This window comes from Vulpes lagopus, chromosome 11 (genome assembly GCF_018345385.1).
Source record: "Vulpes lagopus strain Blue_001 chromosome 11, ASM1834538v1, whole genome shotgun sequence".
Classification (NCBI taxonomy): Eukaryota; Metazoa; Chordata; class Mammalia; order Carnivora; family Canidae; genus Vulpes; species Vulpes lagopus.
This window is the reverse complement of record NC_054834.1, coordinates 65,077,303-65,092,199: the sequence shown is the minus strand read 5'-3', so window position 1 is coordinate 65,092,199 and position 14,897 is coordinate 65,077,303. Positions and strand designations below refer to the sequence as shown.

At 42.2% G+C, this 14,897-nt stretch overlaps 2 protein-coding genes across 2 annotated transcripts; both read left to right on the top strand.

Moving 5' to 3' along the window:
• The first annotated feature begins 214 nt into the window (after positions 1 to 214).
• On the top strand, positions 215 to 1,144 carry LOC121471944 (olfactory receptor 4X2-like). Its single transcript, XM_041722858.1, has one exon. The coding sequence runs from the start codon at positions 215 to 217 to the stop codon at positions 1,142 to 1,144; it is 930 nt and encodes a 309-aa protein (XP_041578792.1).
• A 10,724-nt stretch (positions 1,145 to 11,868) lies between these two features.
• LOC121472091 (olfactory receptor 4X1) lies at positions 11,869 to 12,798 on the top strand. The gene has a single exon (XM_041723091.1). It carries the CDS (start codon positions 11,869 to 11,871, stop codon positions 12,796 to 12,798), a length of 930 nt encoding a protein of 309 aa, XP_041579025.1.
• Positions 12,799 to 14,897: the final 2,099 nt, after the last annotated feature.

Sequence of the window (14,897 nt, the reverse complement as noted above, 5' to 3'; positions counted from 1 at the left end):
GGATTTTCATGGGTTAGTATGCTCTTCTTCATTTTTGGAATGATCTTCCCCTTTTCTACACCAAACAAACTAACTTCTACTCATCTTTCAACATCCAGCTCACAGGCTTTTTAAATTTGAGAGGGATTATTATATAATTCACACACTTGATGAATAAATCTTTCGTATCATTTCAGATTGCCCCACCCAACTTACTGCCACCTGAGGCGCCTTCATGGGTAACACACACAATGTGACCGAATTCGTTTTTCTGGGACTTTCTTCCAATCAGGATGTACAGAAAGTTTTCTTTGTGCTGTTTCTGCTTTTGTACATAGCAGTTGTGCTGGGGAATCTCCTCATTGTGCTCATTGTCATGACCAGCAGAAGGCTTGGTTCCCCCATGTACTTCTTCCTCAGCTATCTATCCTTTGTGGAGATCTGCTACTCCTCTACGACAGCCCCCAAGCTCATCTCAGATTTGCTGGCTGAAAGGAAAGCAATTTCTTTGTGGGGCTGCATGACACAGCTTTTTTTCATGCACTTCTTCGGTGGCACTGAGATCCTCCTGCTCACTGTGATGGCCTATGACCGCTATGTGGCCATCTGTAGGCCCCTCAACTACACCGTTATGATGAACTGGCAGGTATGCGCTGTCCTGGTGGGAATGGCATGGGTGGGAGGCTTTGTACATTCCTTTGCCCAAATCCTTCTGATCTTCCGCTTGCCCTTCTGCGGTCCCAATGTGATTGACCACTATTTCTGCGACCTGCTTCCTGTGCTCAAACTTGCCTGTTCTGACACCTTCCTCATTGGTGTGCTGATTGTTGCCAATGGGGGGACCTTGTCTGTGATCAGCTTTGGGATCATCTTAGCCTCCTACGTGGTCATTTTGCTCCATTTGAGGACTCGAAGCTCTGAGGGGCGGAGCAAGGCCCTCTCTACCTGTGGGTCCCATATCACTGTGGTTACCTTATTCTTTGGGCCATGTATCTTCATCTATCTGAGGCCTTCTACTACCTTGTCTGTAGACAAGACAGTGGCTGTGTTCTACACAGTGATCACCCCACTCCTCAACCCTGTCATTTACTCCCTAAGAAATGCTGAAGTGAAGAAGGCCATGAAGAAACTGTGGATCAGGACAATGAAGCTAGAAGAGAAATAGAGGCTGAGTCTTGGTATTGATCCTTGGGTTTAGAGTGATGCTGAGTCCAAATTAAAGGAGCAGAATGAGATGAAGGAAAGTTAATAGGGCTTGTTGTTTCTGGAGTAATTCTAACTGTGTCGTCTTCAAAAAGTGTATTCTAATAACTTGTAAGATAATTCCTCTTATGAATGTACTGTAACTTGATTAGTCACTTTCTGTTAGATGTCGAGATTGTTTCTAATTTTTTATTGCTATAAATAACACTGTGGAAGTATTTTTTACATATTTGTTTATATATTTGAGAGAGAGAGAGACAAAGATTTTCTTTTAGCAAATTCATGTATCGATCCCAGGTCTCCAGGATCGCGCCCTAGGCCAAAGGCAGGCGCCAAACCGCTGCGCCACCCAGGGATCCCTATAATATGTATTCTTATTTCTTATTTTACCTTTTACACAAACAATAAGATATTATATAAGTGGATCTGAAACTTGCTGTATTTACTTAACAATATATCTTGGACATTTTTCTATATTAGTACACAGAAACCCAGGTGCTTCTGTGCAGAAAGAAGTTTCTTAATTTGGTGTAATCCCACTTGTTTATTTTTGCTTTTGTTGCTTGTGCTTTTGGTGTCATTTCAAAAAAAATTTGTTGCCAACACCAATGTCAAAGACCTTTCTCCTATGTTTTCTTCCAGGAGTTTTTTGGTTTCAGGTCTTACATTTAAGTCTTTAATCTATTTTGAGTTAATTTTTGTCAATAGTGTAAGATGGGGGTCCAGTTTTGTTCTCCTGCATGTGATTATCCAGTTGTCCCATCACTGTTTACTGAACAAACTATCCTTTCTCCATTGTGTATTCTTGGCACTATTATCAAATATTAGTTGATTGTGTATGCAAAAATTTATTTCTGGGTTCTCTATTCTGTTCTACTGGTCTATGTGTCTGTTTTTATGCTAGTACCATATTGTTTTGATAACTATATTTTTGTAATATAGTTTATTTTATTATTAAGATTTTATTTATTTGAGAGAGAAAGGAAGAGAGAGAGAGAGAGAATGGATAAGTAAGTGGTAAAGGGAGAGGGAGAAGCAGACTCCCTGTGAGCAGGGATCCCAATACCAGGCTTGATCCCTGAGATCATGACCTCAGCCAAAGCAGGTGCTTAGTGACTGAGCCACCCAGGTGCCCCTTTGTAATATGGTTTAAAATTAGGAGGTGTGACATGTTCATATTTGTTCTTTCTCAGGATGCTTTAGTCATTTGTAGTCTCTTGTGGTTCCATATGAGATTTAGGATTTTTTTTCTATTTCTGTGAAAAATGCCACTGAAATTTTAACGGAGATATCCTTGAATCTATGGATGGCTTTGTGTAGTGGGGACATTTTGCAATATTAATTCTTTTTGTCCATGAATATGGAATATTTTTCCATTTATTTGAGTCTTCTCCAGTTTCTTTCTAAAGTCTTATAGTTTTCAGTGTACAGATTTTTCACTTCCTTGGTTAGATTTATTCCTGAGTACCTTATTGTTTTTATGCTATTATGAATAGAATTTATTTCTTTTTAAGACCATTCTTAATGTATTGTCACACAGCTGACTTCTGTATGTTGATTTCATGTTCTTAATTAATTTGTTGATTAGTTCTTACAGTTTTTTTAAATGGAGTCTTTAGGGGTTTCTATGTAATGGGGGTTTCTATGTAATCTGCAAACAGGGACAATTTACTTCTTTCTTTTGAATTCTGATGCCTGTTATTTCTTTTTCTTCCCTATGGGCTCTGGCTAGGACTATGTTAACTAGGAGTGGTGAGAATGAGCATCCTTTTCTTTTTCCTGATCTTAGAGGAAAAGCTTTTAGCTTTTCACCATTGAGTATGAGATTAACTGTGGGCTTATCGTTTAACCGTGTACTACAGTTATGTGGTTAACACACCACCATATTGCAGTATTAGAGTATTCAGAATTTGACCATATTCTTATCATTACCGGTGTGTTGTACATTTTCATGTTTTCACGTTACTAATTAGCATGCTCTCATTTCAGTTTGAAGAACTCCTTTTAGAATTTCTTCTAAGTCCAGTCTAGTGGTGATGAACTCTACCAGCTTTTGTCTGTTTGGGAAGGTCTGTATTTTGCCTTCATTTCAAAGGATGACTTCTGGATAAAGTATTTTTGGTTGGCAGTTTTTTCCCTTTATTACTTTGAATATACCATTCTACTCTCCTAGCTTGGAAGGGCTCTGCTGAGAGAGCCAGTGATAGCCTTGGAGGTTTCTTGGGTGAGAGGATTTTTTTTACCTCTTGCTGCTTTTAAAATTCTCTCTGTCTTTTCTCTTAAACAGTTGCATTATAATAGTTTTCGAGAAGATCATTTTGTATTGAAATTTTGGGTGACCTATTAGCTTCATGAACTTGATGTCCAAATATCTCCCTAGATTTGGGAAATATGCAGCCATTATTTCTTTAAATAAGCTTTCTTCCCCCTTTCCCTCTCTTCTCCTTCTGGGACTGCGGTAGTTCTAGACTGTTTCTTTTAATGATATCCTATTGTTCTCACAAGCTTTATTTTTTTAAAAATAAATTTATTTTTTATTGGTGTTCAATTTGCCAACATATAGAATAACACCCAGTGCTCATCCCATCAAGTGCCCACCTCAGTGCCGGTCACCCAGTAACCCCCACCCCCTGCCCACCTCCCCTTCCACCACCCCTAGTTCATTTCCCAGAGTTAGGAGTCTTTCATGTTCTGTCTCCCTTTCTGATATTTCCCACTCATTTTTTCTCCTTTCCCCTTTATTCCCTTTCACTATTTTTTATATTCCCCAAATGAATGAGACCCTATAATGTTTGTCCTTCTCCGATTGACTTATTTCACTCAGCATAATACCCTCCAGTTCCATCCACGTCGAAGCAAATGGTGGGTATTTGTTGTTTCTGATGGCTGAGTAATATTCCATTGTATACATAAACCACATCTTCTTTATCCATTCATCTTTCGATGGACACTGAGGCTCCTTCCACAGTTTGGCTATTGTGGACATTGCTGCTATAAACATCAGGATGCAGGTGTCCCCGTGTTTCATTGCATCTGTATCTTGGGGGTAAATCCCCAGCAGTGCAATTGCTGGGTCATAGGGTAGTTCTATTTTTATCTCTTTGAGGAACCTCCACACAGTTTTCCAGAGTGGCTGCACCAGTTCACATTCCCACCAACAGTCTCACAAGCTTTCTACACCTTTTTTTTTTTCATTTTTTTTCTGTGTTCTCCTTTGGATAAATTCAAAAGTCTTGTCTTCTACTCCTAGATTCTTTCTTCTGATTCATCATTTCTGACGCCAATGTTCTCTGTTGAATTATTTTTCTTTTCATTCACTGTAGTTCATGGCTGCTGAGTTTCTATTTGGTTAGCTTGACTGTGGTAATCATTTCACAATATATAAATATATCAGACCATCATGTTATATGCCTTGAATACCTACAATTTTTTACTTGTCAACCATACTTCAATAAAGCTGTAAAAATTAAAATAATCCAAATGTTAGTTATTTTTATTACCTTTCTAAGCAAATAGTGTGTGTGTGTGTGTGTGTGTGTGTGTGTGTGTGTACATGTGCATAAGCATGTGTGGCTGTGTGGCAGGGAGGTGTGATATAAGGCAGAGAAGTGTTCTTTCTCTCTACATCCTTCAGGCCAGCAGAAATGCATGTATGGATCACTATTTGTGTTTCTCCATGCCATTTGTCCAGCCTTTGTTACTCTTAGAAGTCCTTCCCAGCTGTTAATGATACTGAGAATTTTCAACATTATTTTCTCCTCTAGAGTTTTCTTAGTGAGAAGTGGAGAAAGGCTGAGCCTACTACCATAGCCAATGTCATTTAGTATGAAACTAATAAATAAGGAAGTTATTGATGTATATGCAGAAGGAATTAACATAGGTTTCTTAAAGTAGTGATAATTTCTGGAACTTTAAAAAATGGGGCAGCCTGGGTGGCTCAGTGGTTTAGTGCTGCCTTCAGCCCAGGGCCTGGGCCTGGTCCTGGAGACCTGGAATCGAGGCCCACGTCGGGCTCCCTGCGTGGAGCCTGCTTCTCTCTCTGTCTGTGTTTCTGCCTCTCTCGGCGTCTCTCATGAATAAGTGAGTAAAATTAAAAAAAAAAACTGTTTGATTTTTTTGCAGTGTTTCAGATGGATTATGGTTAGGAGGAAGAGATTGAATATATACCATAGATTCACAATTTGTTTGCCCCAAGATATAGAACTTTGATGAAGCAGCATTACTACACAGAGCAGAAGAAAATGGGGGGCATTTTCTACTTTGGTTTCCCACTGGTCTCTTTGTTTCCTAATGGGGCACCTATTTGGGCAGGAAATGTTATACCTAGACATCTAACCCAGGTGGACGGTTTATTAGTTGTATAGGTTTAAACCATCCTCCTAATCTTTCTGAGTCTCGGTTACTGAATCTGTTGAATGGGAATAGTGGCTACTATAGTAGAGTGGTACTTTGACTATCTGTGAGATGTTAGAAAGGTTGAAAGACACCGTTCTGCCCAACACAAGTGTGATGTATTGTTCCTAGGAGATTGTGCCTAGCAATTTGGGAGCTCTAGTCTTCTTGAAACCCTTGCACATGAAAACCACGTGCTGACAGTTTGTGGAAAAACACTTAGAACTTTAAGAATGAGCAGCTGAAAGAGTCAGGAAGGGTCTGGTTAGCCATGCTACCAGTACATGAGTTATCTCTGCACAATACTTTTTCCTTTCTGGCTATTTTCCCACATTTACGGTGAATAATATGGACAAGGTGATCTGAAAGACTTTTCCAGGTCTAGCAATCTCTGGTCAGGTGACAGCAAATAGATGGGTCTTGCTTTTTTATTGAGTCCGAAACCCTGCGTCCTTTGATGGGATCATTTAGCCCATTCACATTCAGAGTAACTATCGAAAGATATGAAGTTAGTGTCATCGTAATACCTATTCAGTCCCTGTTTTTGTGGATTATTTCTTTGGGATTCCTCTTTCTTTTACAGGGTCTCCATTAATATTTCTTGCAGAAATATTAATTTATTAGTTTCATTCCATTATTAATCTCTTATATTTCTGGTTTGGTGATCAGGTGATGTGTTGGAGTATGTGTGTGAAGTGGTCCAGGTCCACTGGATTCAAGTCTCCCTGGAACTCACTGGCATCATTGGTCTAATGAGGGGTGAAGTCAGAATAGAACACCAGGAACCTCTTAAGGAAGCATGTGGTGGGGACAGAGAGATGTGATACTGAGCTCCTCTCTGTCACTTGCTTGAGAATGCAGAGGGAAACCTCTAGGAGCCAGGATAAGAGGGGGTTAATCATGAGGGACAAGTAGAAGTACCAACCTCATAATTGGATTAATTAGAGCTATGTTCCTTAACCTCTGAAGGAAGCAATTGGGAAGTTGACTTTTGCTCTTCTCAGAAACTCCCCAGACAGGAGATGCTAAAAAGTTCAGGGAATTTAATTCTCTGATTGAAGTCTACATCTCTTACACGTTAAATGCTCTCAGTTTCATAGTCCAGCAAATATTTTCCTCAAACCTCATTCTGCTGGATGTTAGAGTAGACTGGCCCTGTTCCATTATCCTGTGACTTTCTTAGTGAGAAAGTTATGAAGTGCTGGAGGCACATGGAGGTGGTGGCATTGATGGCACCTGGTGAGTCCACAGGAGAAGACCAGAATCTAGTGGCACCTTTATGTGTGGAACAGATTCTGAGGCAGTTCATTCACTGAGCCCTTACTAGGGGTGGGCAGACCCTCAGGCAGAGTATTTCACACACACATTGGCACCTTTCTGGTGTTACTCTGGCTTCCACACACATCTGTGTATGGGGAGACTTTCTTAGATTTACTTACTCTTTCAGCTGCTGGGGCAGACCTTAGACATTATCCTGTTAAAGTCTTTCCTGCCTACTTAAATCACAGGGCCTGAAAGTAACTCTGTAGCTTGGCTGAGAGCAGTTGTCTTGGTGAGTCTCACCAGAGCTGCTAGTAACATTGGCCAGTGCAGAGCCATTTGCAAAGCTAGTTTTTAATTAACTAGTGACTCATGCATTTTTGAGAAATTCTTTTGAAAAATTGAAGGGGCCTAAGATATTCTAACATCTGGCCTTTTCTTGTAGAAATGTAGGCATTAGTCTCATTTGAACCTGGATGGAGATTAGGCTATACAGAAGCATGCATTTTGCTGAGGACCTCCTGAATCAAGATTTCCAAGTTTTAGATCAATGAACGCTAACATACTCCTTTTTTAAATTATTTTTTTAAAGATTTTATTTATTTGAGAGAGACAGAGACAAAGAGAGAGACAGAGAGCACAAGAACGGGGAGGGAGAAAATGATACCCCACTGAGTAGGGAAGCCCAATGTGGGACTTGATCTCAGGACCCTGAGATCATGACCTGAGCTGAAGGCAATGAACCGACTGAGCCACCCAGGTACCCTAACATAGGCCTTTTATTTCTCTGATCAGTTTATCTGTAGAGGTTGTTAGCGAAGCAAATACATTTCCCTGGAGTGACTTATGGAAGTGAATCAGTCTTCTGACTACAAAAGATTCAGAAGATAAAATTAAGAATCAAGGCAACAAACAATATTCAAGGTGGGTTCATTCACTTAATCTCTATGGAAGCATGCTTTGGAATTATTTTCAAAAAGAGACCTTATTATTATTATTTTTTATACTATATATCCCTACATTTCCTTTAGCCTCTGTGCTGTTTACAAGACACCCACAGTGATACCTTGTTTTTGAAATAGTAGCAGATGGAGGATTCAGGTATCAAATAAAAAACTCATATTAACATCTGAGTTCCCAGCTCTGAGGAAGATGTGACAACGGCGATAAGAGACACTTCAAAAATTTTTGAAGTTTACACTATCGCATTGGAGAGATGTGACAGGGGCACGTGAAACTGGTAGAGAACAATACAACCCTTGATGGCAAAGTGCTGGAGCCAAGATCTCAAGTCACCAAGGCATGTCTGGCATGCACAGGCTTCTTGTCCTGGCAGCCCAGTTTGGCCGACTCCAGAAACACCCTCTCCTGACCTGGGAGAGGCTCAGGCTATCTGCATGGAAATTACACCTGTAACATTAGGATAGTGGAGAACTGAGCCAGCCCACATTATTGTTCATTTTCTTGCTGGCATATATTTTGATATTTTGCTCTTCAGCTCTGCTTTGCCTGTGCTACAAATAAGAATCTCCTGTCTCTGTGACCCCCACTCCTGTTCTGGAAGCCAGCTGTGCGTGGGCAGCAGGGGAGGAGCCGGTGGAGGAGAGAAGAGTGAAGCAGGTGTTGGGCCTGAAGCCCTGGAGCCTGGTCTAGTCCGGCCTCTGTCCGACCAGCCATGTGGTTCTGGGCCCAGATTCTCCCTTCTGTGGGAGGGGGAATTCATGAGCTTCTTTCCAAGTCTAGCAGCTTGTGATGGCGCTGTGAGGGAACTGGCAGGAGAAGCCCTGCGCGACTCCTCTGGTGAGAGACATCACTGGAGGAAAAGTGCAAGAAGAGGATGCTGGAAAAGGCGGCTCAGAGCAGTATTATTGGTCAGAATCCACAGAATGAGGAGTTCCACGTCAGGAAAGGTGTAGTGAGAAATCATAAGGTAGGGCAGTTTGTTGTGAAGATTTGAAAAATGTTCACAGATGTTGTTTATTTGGGTCACTGTGTTTAGACTTCTCTAAGTGCATCCCTGTTTAGGTTTTCTTCACCACAAAACCTGAAAGTGTGCAGTTACTTGCTGTTTGAGAGGAACACATACTTACCTTTTGAGTCTCATCCTTGGACCTGCCAGTTAAAGAGTCAGAATTAATGTCACCAAGGTGACATGTCACTGCACTGTTGGTGGTTTACCACTCTGATGATCTCTTTGTGAAATTACCTCTCAAATGTTTTCCATTTCCTTTTTTTTTTTTTTTAAAGATTAGATTCATTCATGAGAGACACAGAGAGAGAGGCAGAGACATAGGCAGAGGAGAAGCAGGCTCCCTGTGGGGAGCCTGATGTGGGACTCGATCCAAGGACTCCGGGATTACAACCTGAGCCAGAGGCAGATGCTCAACTGCTGAGCCACCCAGTTGCCCCATATTTTCCATGTTTACTCAGAGTTTTGAAAATGTTAATTTCCTTTTCATCCATTGTAAAGACTTAAAAACTTTAACATTTAAGAGCAAAGTTTGATGGTTACACTGTATATGCATCTTGCTCTGTTACCTTCAATAACTTTGGAAAGAAAAACTGCTATTTTTTTGAAAATCTGAAATCTCAAGTTGTCCTTACCAATCATCTGTGAGGAACTCTCTGATACTTGAAATCAAAAGCAATGATAGAAACACACAGCATGTACCTTCAAATCTAATTTCACAGGGATTATTTGCCTAGTAATAGAGCCATCTTTGCCACCAGGGTGAAACATGCCCATCTATGATTCCTGCTCTGTGCATAAACATCTGAGGGTGAAATATTGGCCGATGGAGGGTGGGTCAGTTGGGATATGGAAGAGACTGTGGGAGGTCAGGGAAGGGCCCAACTGTGAGAGAATAGTCTTATCCTGATTTTGTAGATAAGGAAACAGGCTCAGAGAGGTTGAGTCACTTGCCCAAGGCCACACAGCTGATGTTTGAACTGAGGTATGTGTTTTCCAAAATGTAAAGTGCTTCCACCATCCCTCTTACTCCTGGAGAGTGACTTACGGTGATTGCCTAACAACGGTGTCATATCTGTCTTGCCTTACCCCATAATGTGGAGTGGGTTTTCTACAGTAAGTGTCAGAGTTTCTCAAACTCAGTTATTCCAAATCCTCTGAAACTCACCAGGCTCCCTAATAGGCAGAAGACAGAAGCTAACGTGGGTGGGAAACAAAGTTGTCAAGTTTCAACCATTGTGCTTGGAGGTGGGTATGGAGATGGAGGAATGTGAATCATTTGAATCTGATTAATTAATGAATAGTGGTGAAACAGCAGAACATACAAATTTACTACCTAAACCATTTTTAAGGGACAGTTCTGTGGTATTCAGGCGCACCCATGGCCACCTTCCATCTCGAGAACTTTCATTGGCTGGAACTGAAGCTCTGCATCCATTAACTCCACATCCATGGCTCCAGCCCCCGGCAACCACTGTTCTCCCTTCTGCATCTATGAACTTACCACCCTAGGGACCTCATATAAATGGACTCACGCAGTATTTCCTGTTTTGTGGCGGGCTTAGCATGTTGCTGAGCATATTCAGTCCTGTTTCATTATGGAGCCCACTGTTTGTTGTAAGGTGCTTAACTCAGAACCCAGAATGCTGCAAGACCACACAAACAACGGTGGGTGTCAGGACTGCCTAGGGAAGCAGGAGCCTCTACTTTGTCCCCAGCACACACTGTACTAACAGAGTGTCTAGCAGAGTTAAAGCATCCTCAATTCTGATACTCTTATCAATTTTACTCTTACACAGTTATAATTTGCTTAGAAACTTGTAAGGTCATTCAGTTCTCAACACAGCACCATGGAAAGACATGATTTTTGTTTTGCCTGATGAAAATGACAGGCTTGCAGGGATTTTTGGATTTGTTCAGTGTCACACAGCTGGTAGGCAGGTCCAGGTCCTGTGACTCCAAACTCAGGGTTCTTGTTACCAGGTCACAGTGTCACAGCTGCTCTCCCCCCGTGGAGGGCTGGCCCATATTGCAAGCTGGCCGTCAAGTGTGGGAATATCCACTGTGGGGTCCTTTGTGTTTGTTGGCAAGGCTTATCTCACTCCGGGGAGGCTGTGATTGTGGATCCTGTGTGCCTGGTCATCCTCTTCAGTGTTCAGAGGCGTCTGCAGTGCCTGTTGGGGTCTCTCTAGCCTGTCTTTGCTTCAGGAGGCCATCCTGCACCCACCTCAGCCTCTTTCCCTTCTTAGACCTTCTGTGTTCTGAGGCCCCCAGTTAGCATGCTGGGACATCTGGGGAACAGTAGGCTGTTAGGAAGGGGGACTTACGTGATTTTTGAATTGTTCCTTAGACATTGGCCAGGTCTGTCTAATCAGATGTTGTTTAGACACTGAGGCAATCAGCAAATGACTCACATCTCCCTTTTCCATCTCTCCCTTCCTTTATGGACAGTGGTCAGAATTGATAACTGTCCTTTGCTATTCCCGCTTTTTAAAAATGTCTGCCAGGGAGCCTGGTTGGTTTATAGGTTGCAAGATGAATGAGACTGAGAAGGTCTAGCACTCACTGTAATACATTCGTTCTGCCTGAAGGTGTAAGACAAGACTGATCTGAAATCTAAATTATACAACCAGGCCCATTTCAGGAGCTTAAGGTATGATGGAAGTGTCTGAGTCTTGAAGGATTCAGAGCACAGTACAGGTATGAGCTGTGAGGCCCTGACATAGTAACTGGATCTCTGAGGCTCAATGTTCTTATGTTGAAAATATCCTGTCATTTCTTTGTGAGTATTCATTACCTACTGCAGGTGCCTGCATTAGAGAACGCACTTACTACATTATTACAAACTCAATCGTATTTTAGGAATGGAGCCAGACATTTGATGATTATTGTTTTGTCCACTTGTTTCAAGGAGAACATGTTTTGGAGAAGCCCAAGGCTGAGAGGGGACTCAAGAGGGAAAGGATAACAATTGTCTTCCATGGCCTAGAGGGATGTGTCTACTTATTGAAAGAGAGCTCTTCAAGTTCTTGGTTCCAGTCCATTCAGCTCCTGCACTTTAGAACATGGCGACTCCAAGCAATGTGACTGAAATCATTCTCTTGGGGTTTCCCCCCAACAGGGAGGTGCAGAAGACCATTTCTGTGCTGTTTCTCCTCATGTACATAACCATTGTGCTGGGTAACGGCCTTATTGTGGTGACGGTGATGGCCAGCAAAGGGCTCACCTCCCCCATGTATTTCTTCCTCAGCTTCCTGTCCTTTGTGGAGATCTGTTACTGTTCTGTCACAGCCCCCAAGCTCATCCTTGACTCTTTTATTGAAAGGCAAACCATTTCCGTCAAGGGCTGCATCACACAGATATTTTTCCTCCATTTCTTTGGTGGTACTGAGATCTTTCTCCTGACAGTGATGGCCTATGACCGCTATGTGGCCATCTGCAAGCCCCTGCGCTACACCGTCATCATGAACCGGCGTGTGTGTGGCCTCCTGGTGGGTGCAGCATGGAGTGGTGGCTTGCTGCATTCTGTTGGGCGGACATTCCTCATTTTCCAGCTGCCCTTCTGTTGCCTCAAGGTCCTTGACCACTACTTCTGTGATGTCCATCCTGTATTGAATCTGGCTTGCTCAGAAACCTTCCTCATTGGTGTGCTGATCATTGCCAATGGTGGCTCCATTTCAGTGGTCAGCTTCATGGGGCTGCTTGCTTCCTACGTGGTCATCCTGTACTCCCTGAGGACACAGACCTCAGAAGGTCGGCGCAAGGCTCTGTCCACCTGCGCCTCTCACATTGCAGTTGTGAGTCTGTTCTTCATACCCTGTTCCTTTGTCTACATGAGGCCCTGTGTCACCCTCCCTGCAGACAAGATAGTTGCTGTGTTTTACACAGTGGTCACACCTCTCTTAAACCCGATCATTTACTCCTTCAGGAATGCTGACATGAAAAATGCCATGAGAAGACTGATGGGGAGGACAGTGATCTGGGAAGAGAAATAGATTATTTAATTAGGAGAAATAGGAGGAGTGAGGGATGGGAAGTTGGGGCAGTGACATCTCATTCTGTGTCTACCTTTAATTGACAGGCTGGCATTGGGTCTTTTACCTTTAAATTTCAGTTTCCTCACCTTTGTGAGATTGGACAGGATTGAGGGAGCCTCTCGAATGAGGTCTAGGGGTCTTCTGATGCTGCATTTCCACATTTGACAGTGACCTTGAGGCAGCTTGGCTGGTTTTGAGAAAATGAACTCTTCCAGAAAACTAGGGTCTTTCTGGGAAAAATGAAGAGGTTGGTGGAAGAGGAAGGTTGCCTTGGGGATCAGTTGTTTGGTTTGGAAGTGCCTGAAACTTTGAATTCGGGGAGGAAGAAGGGAAGGAGAGAAGTAGAAGTCACCAAAATGCTTGGGAATTCTATTAACTTGATATACCAAAATTTTGCTTAGTGGGTTCTGGGCTGACCAGTTGACCTAGAAGCCTTTCTGTCCACAGAGCAGAAGGCATTCTGACTCTTGCCAGCAGATTCAAATCAGTTCACATTAGCCTTAGAGTCACGTTTTCAAAGAATCAAATGGAACATTGGGAGATTTTAAGTGACTTGAAAGCAGTAGACAACGATACCTACTTGTAGGCCTGAGTTTTATTTTCTGCAGATTATTAAAAATTTGGTGTCTAATAATCTCTTCTGTTCACATATGCCTGTCCTTCCTTATCTCTTGTTTTTCCTCCTTGTGCCTTTGGTTGTTTGGCCCATCAGTTTTCTCAGTCTTCAGCCTCCTGACTCCTTGTGCTTCTCGGCCATTCCCACAATCCACCCGACTACTCTGCTCTCCTATACCATCGTATTACCTTGTCATTCTTCATCCATGAGCCCCCCACTCCTTCCCAGTCTTCATAGAGGGACTGCCTGTTGATGAAAGGTTTAACTGCCCTTGAATCTTCCCTGTTTGTCATATGATGTTTTAGTCATCTTTTTTGAGTCCTACACCCAAGGTCACGGTAATGTGCCCCTAAGTTGTAACCAAACACTGACCCTCATTCACAGCACAAGATTATCCCCCATATATACTTCCAGACTAATCACTTGGAAGTAATTCTCTTATTTTATCTTTCTTTTACCCTCAAAAATCTTCAGTGACTCCTCGTTGCTTTCTGTATCAACCACAAATTCCTGCTTCACATGCAATACCCTCAAGGCATGGCCCTCTCTTAATGTTCTTATGTGTTTTTTTTTTTTTTCTTACTTTTTTTTTTTCTTATTTTTTTTTTTTCTTATGTGTTTTTGAAGACACTTTTGTAGACCTCACTGTTTCTTGAACATTGACTTGTGACTTCCATGTAAAATAGGTTTCCTATCTCTGTTAACATCTTACCTACCTTCCAATGCCCATCTGAAATGCTGCTACCTTTAGGAAGCTTCCATAATGATCCTATTCAGATATGTCCTTTTCCTGTGTTTTGAATTTCCACAGCACTCAAGGTCCTTTAAAGCCTTTGCTATGTATATATCAGTGCTTATTCCCCCCTCATCCCCGACTGTCACTCTCTTGAGAATGTGGCCTGGATTGTACTTACCTTTGTATCTTGCTTTCAGTGACATATAGTAAAGCTCAATAAACATTTGGTCAATTGAATTTCTGGAAGTCATTAGTGCCTCAGGTGTAAAAGTGGTTGTGACATCTCTCTTTACATCTCAATTATCTAATTGAGATAGCAATGTCATATCACTGAAGACAATCAGTCTTGATATCATTTCTGAGAATAGTATTTATAATAAACAAGGGAGTCTGGTCTTGTTTATCTTCTCCCTCTGCCTTTCCTGCTCACTTGTGTGCTCTCCCCTCCCCCCCATCACTGAACAGGGAAGCTGATGTGGGGCTCCATCCCAAGATTCTGGGTTCACACCCTGAGCTAAAGACAGAGGCTTAACTGCCTGACCCACCCAGGCACTCCTATGCTACATAGTTTTTTAAAACACTTTTGTTTATGTTAAGGTGGGTATGAGTCTCCAGTTGAATAGAAGAAGAAGCTGAATCTTAGGGAGGTCTCGATTTTGATCAAAGTCACACAACCTGAGTTCAAACCCAGGTCTTCCTGATTTC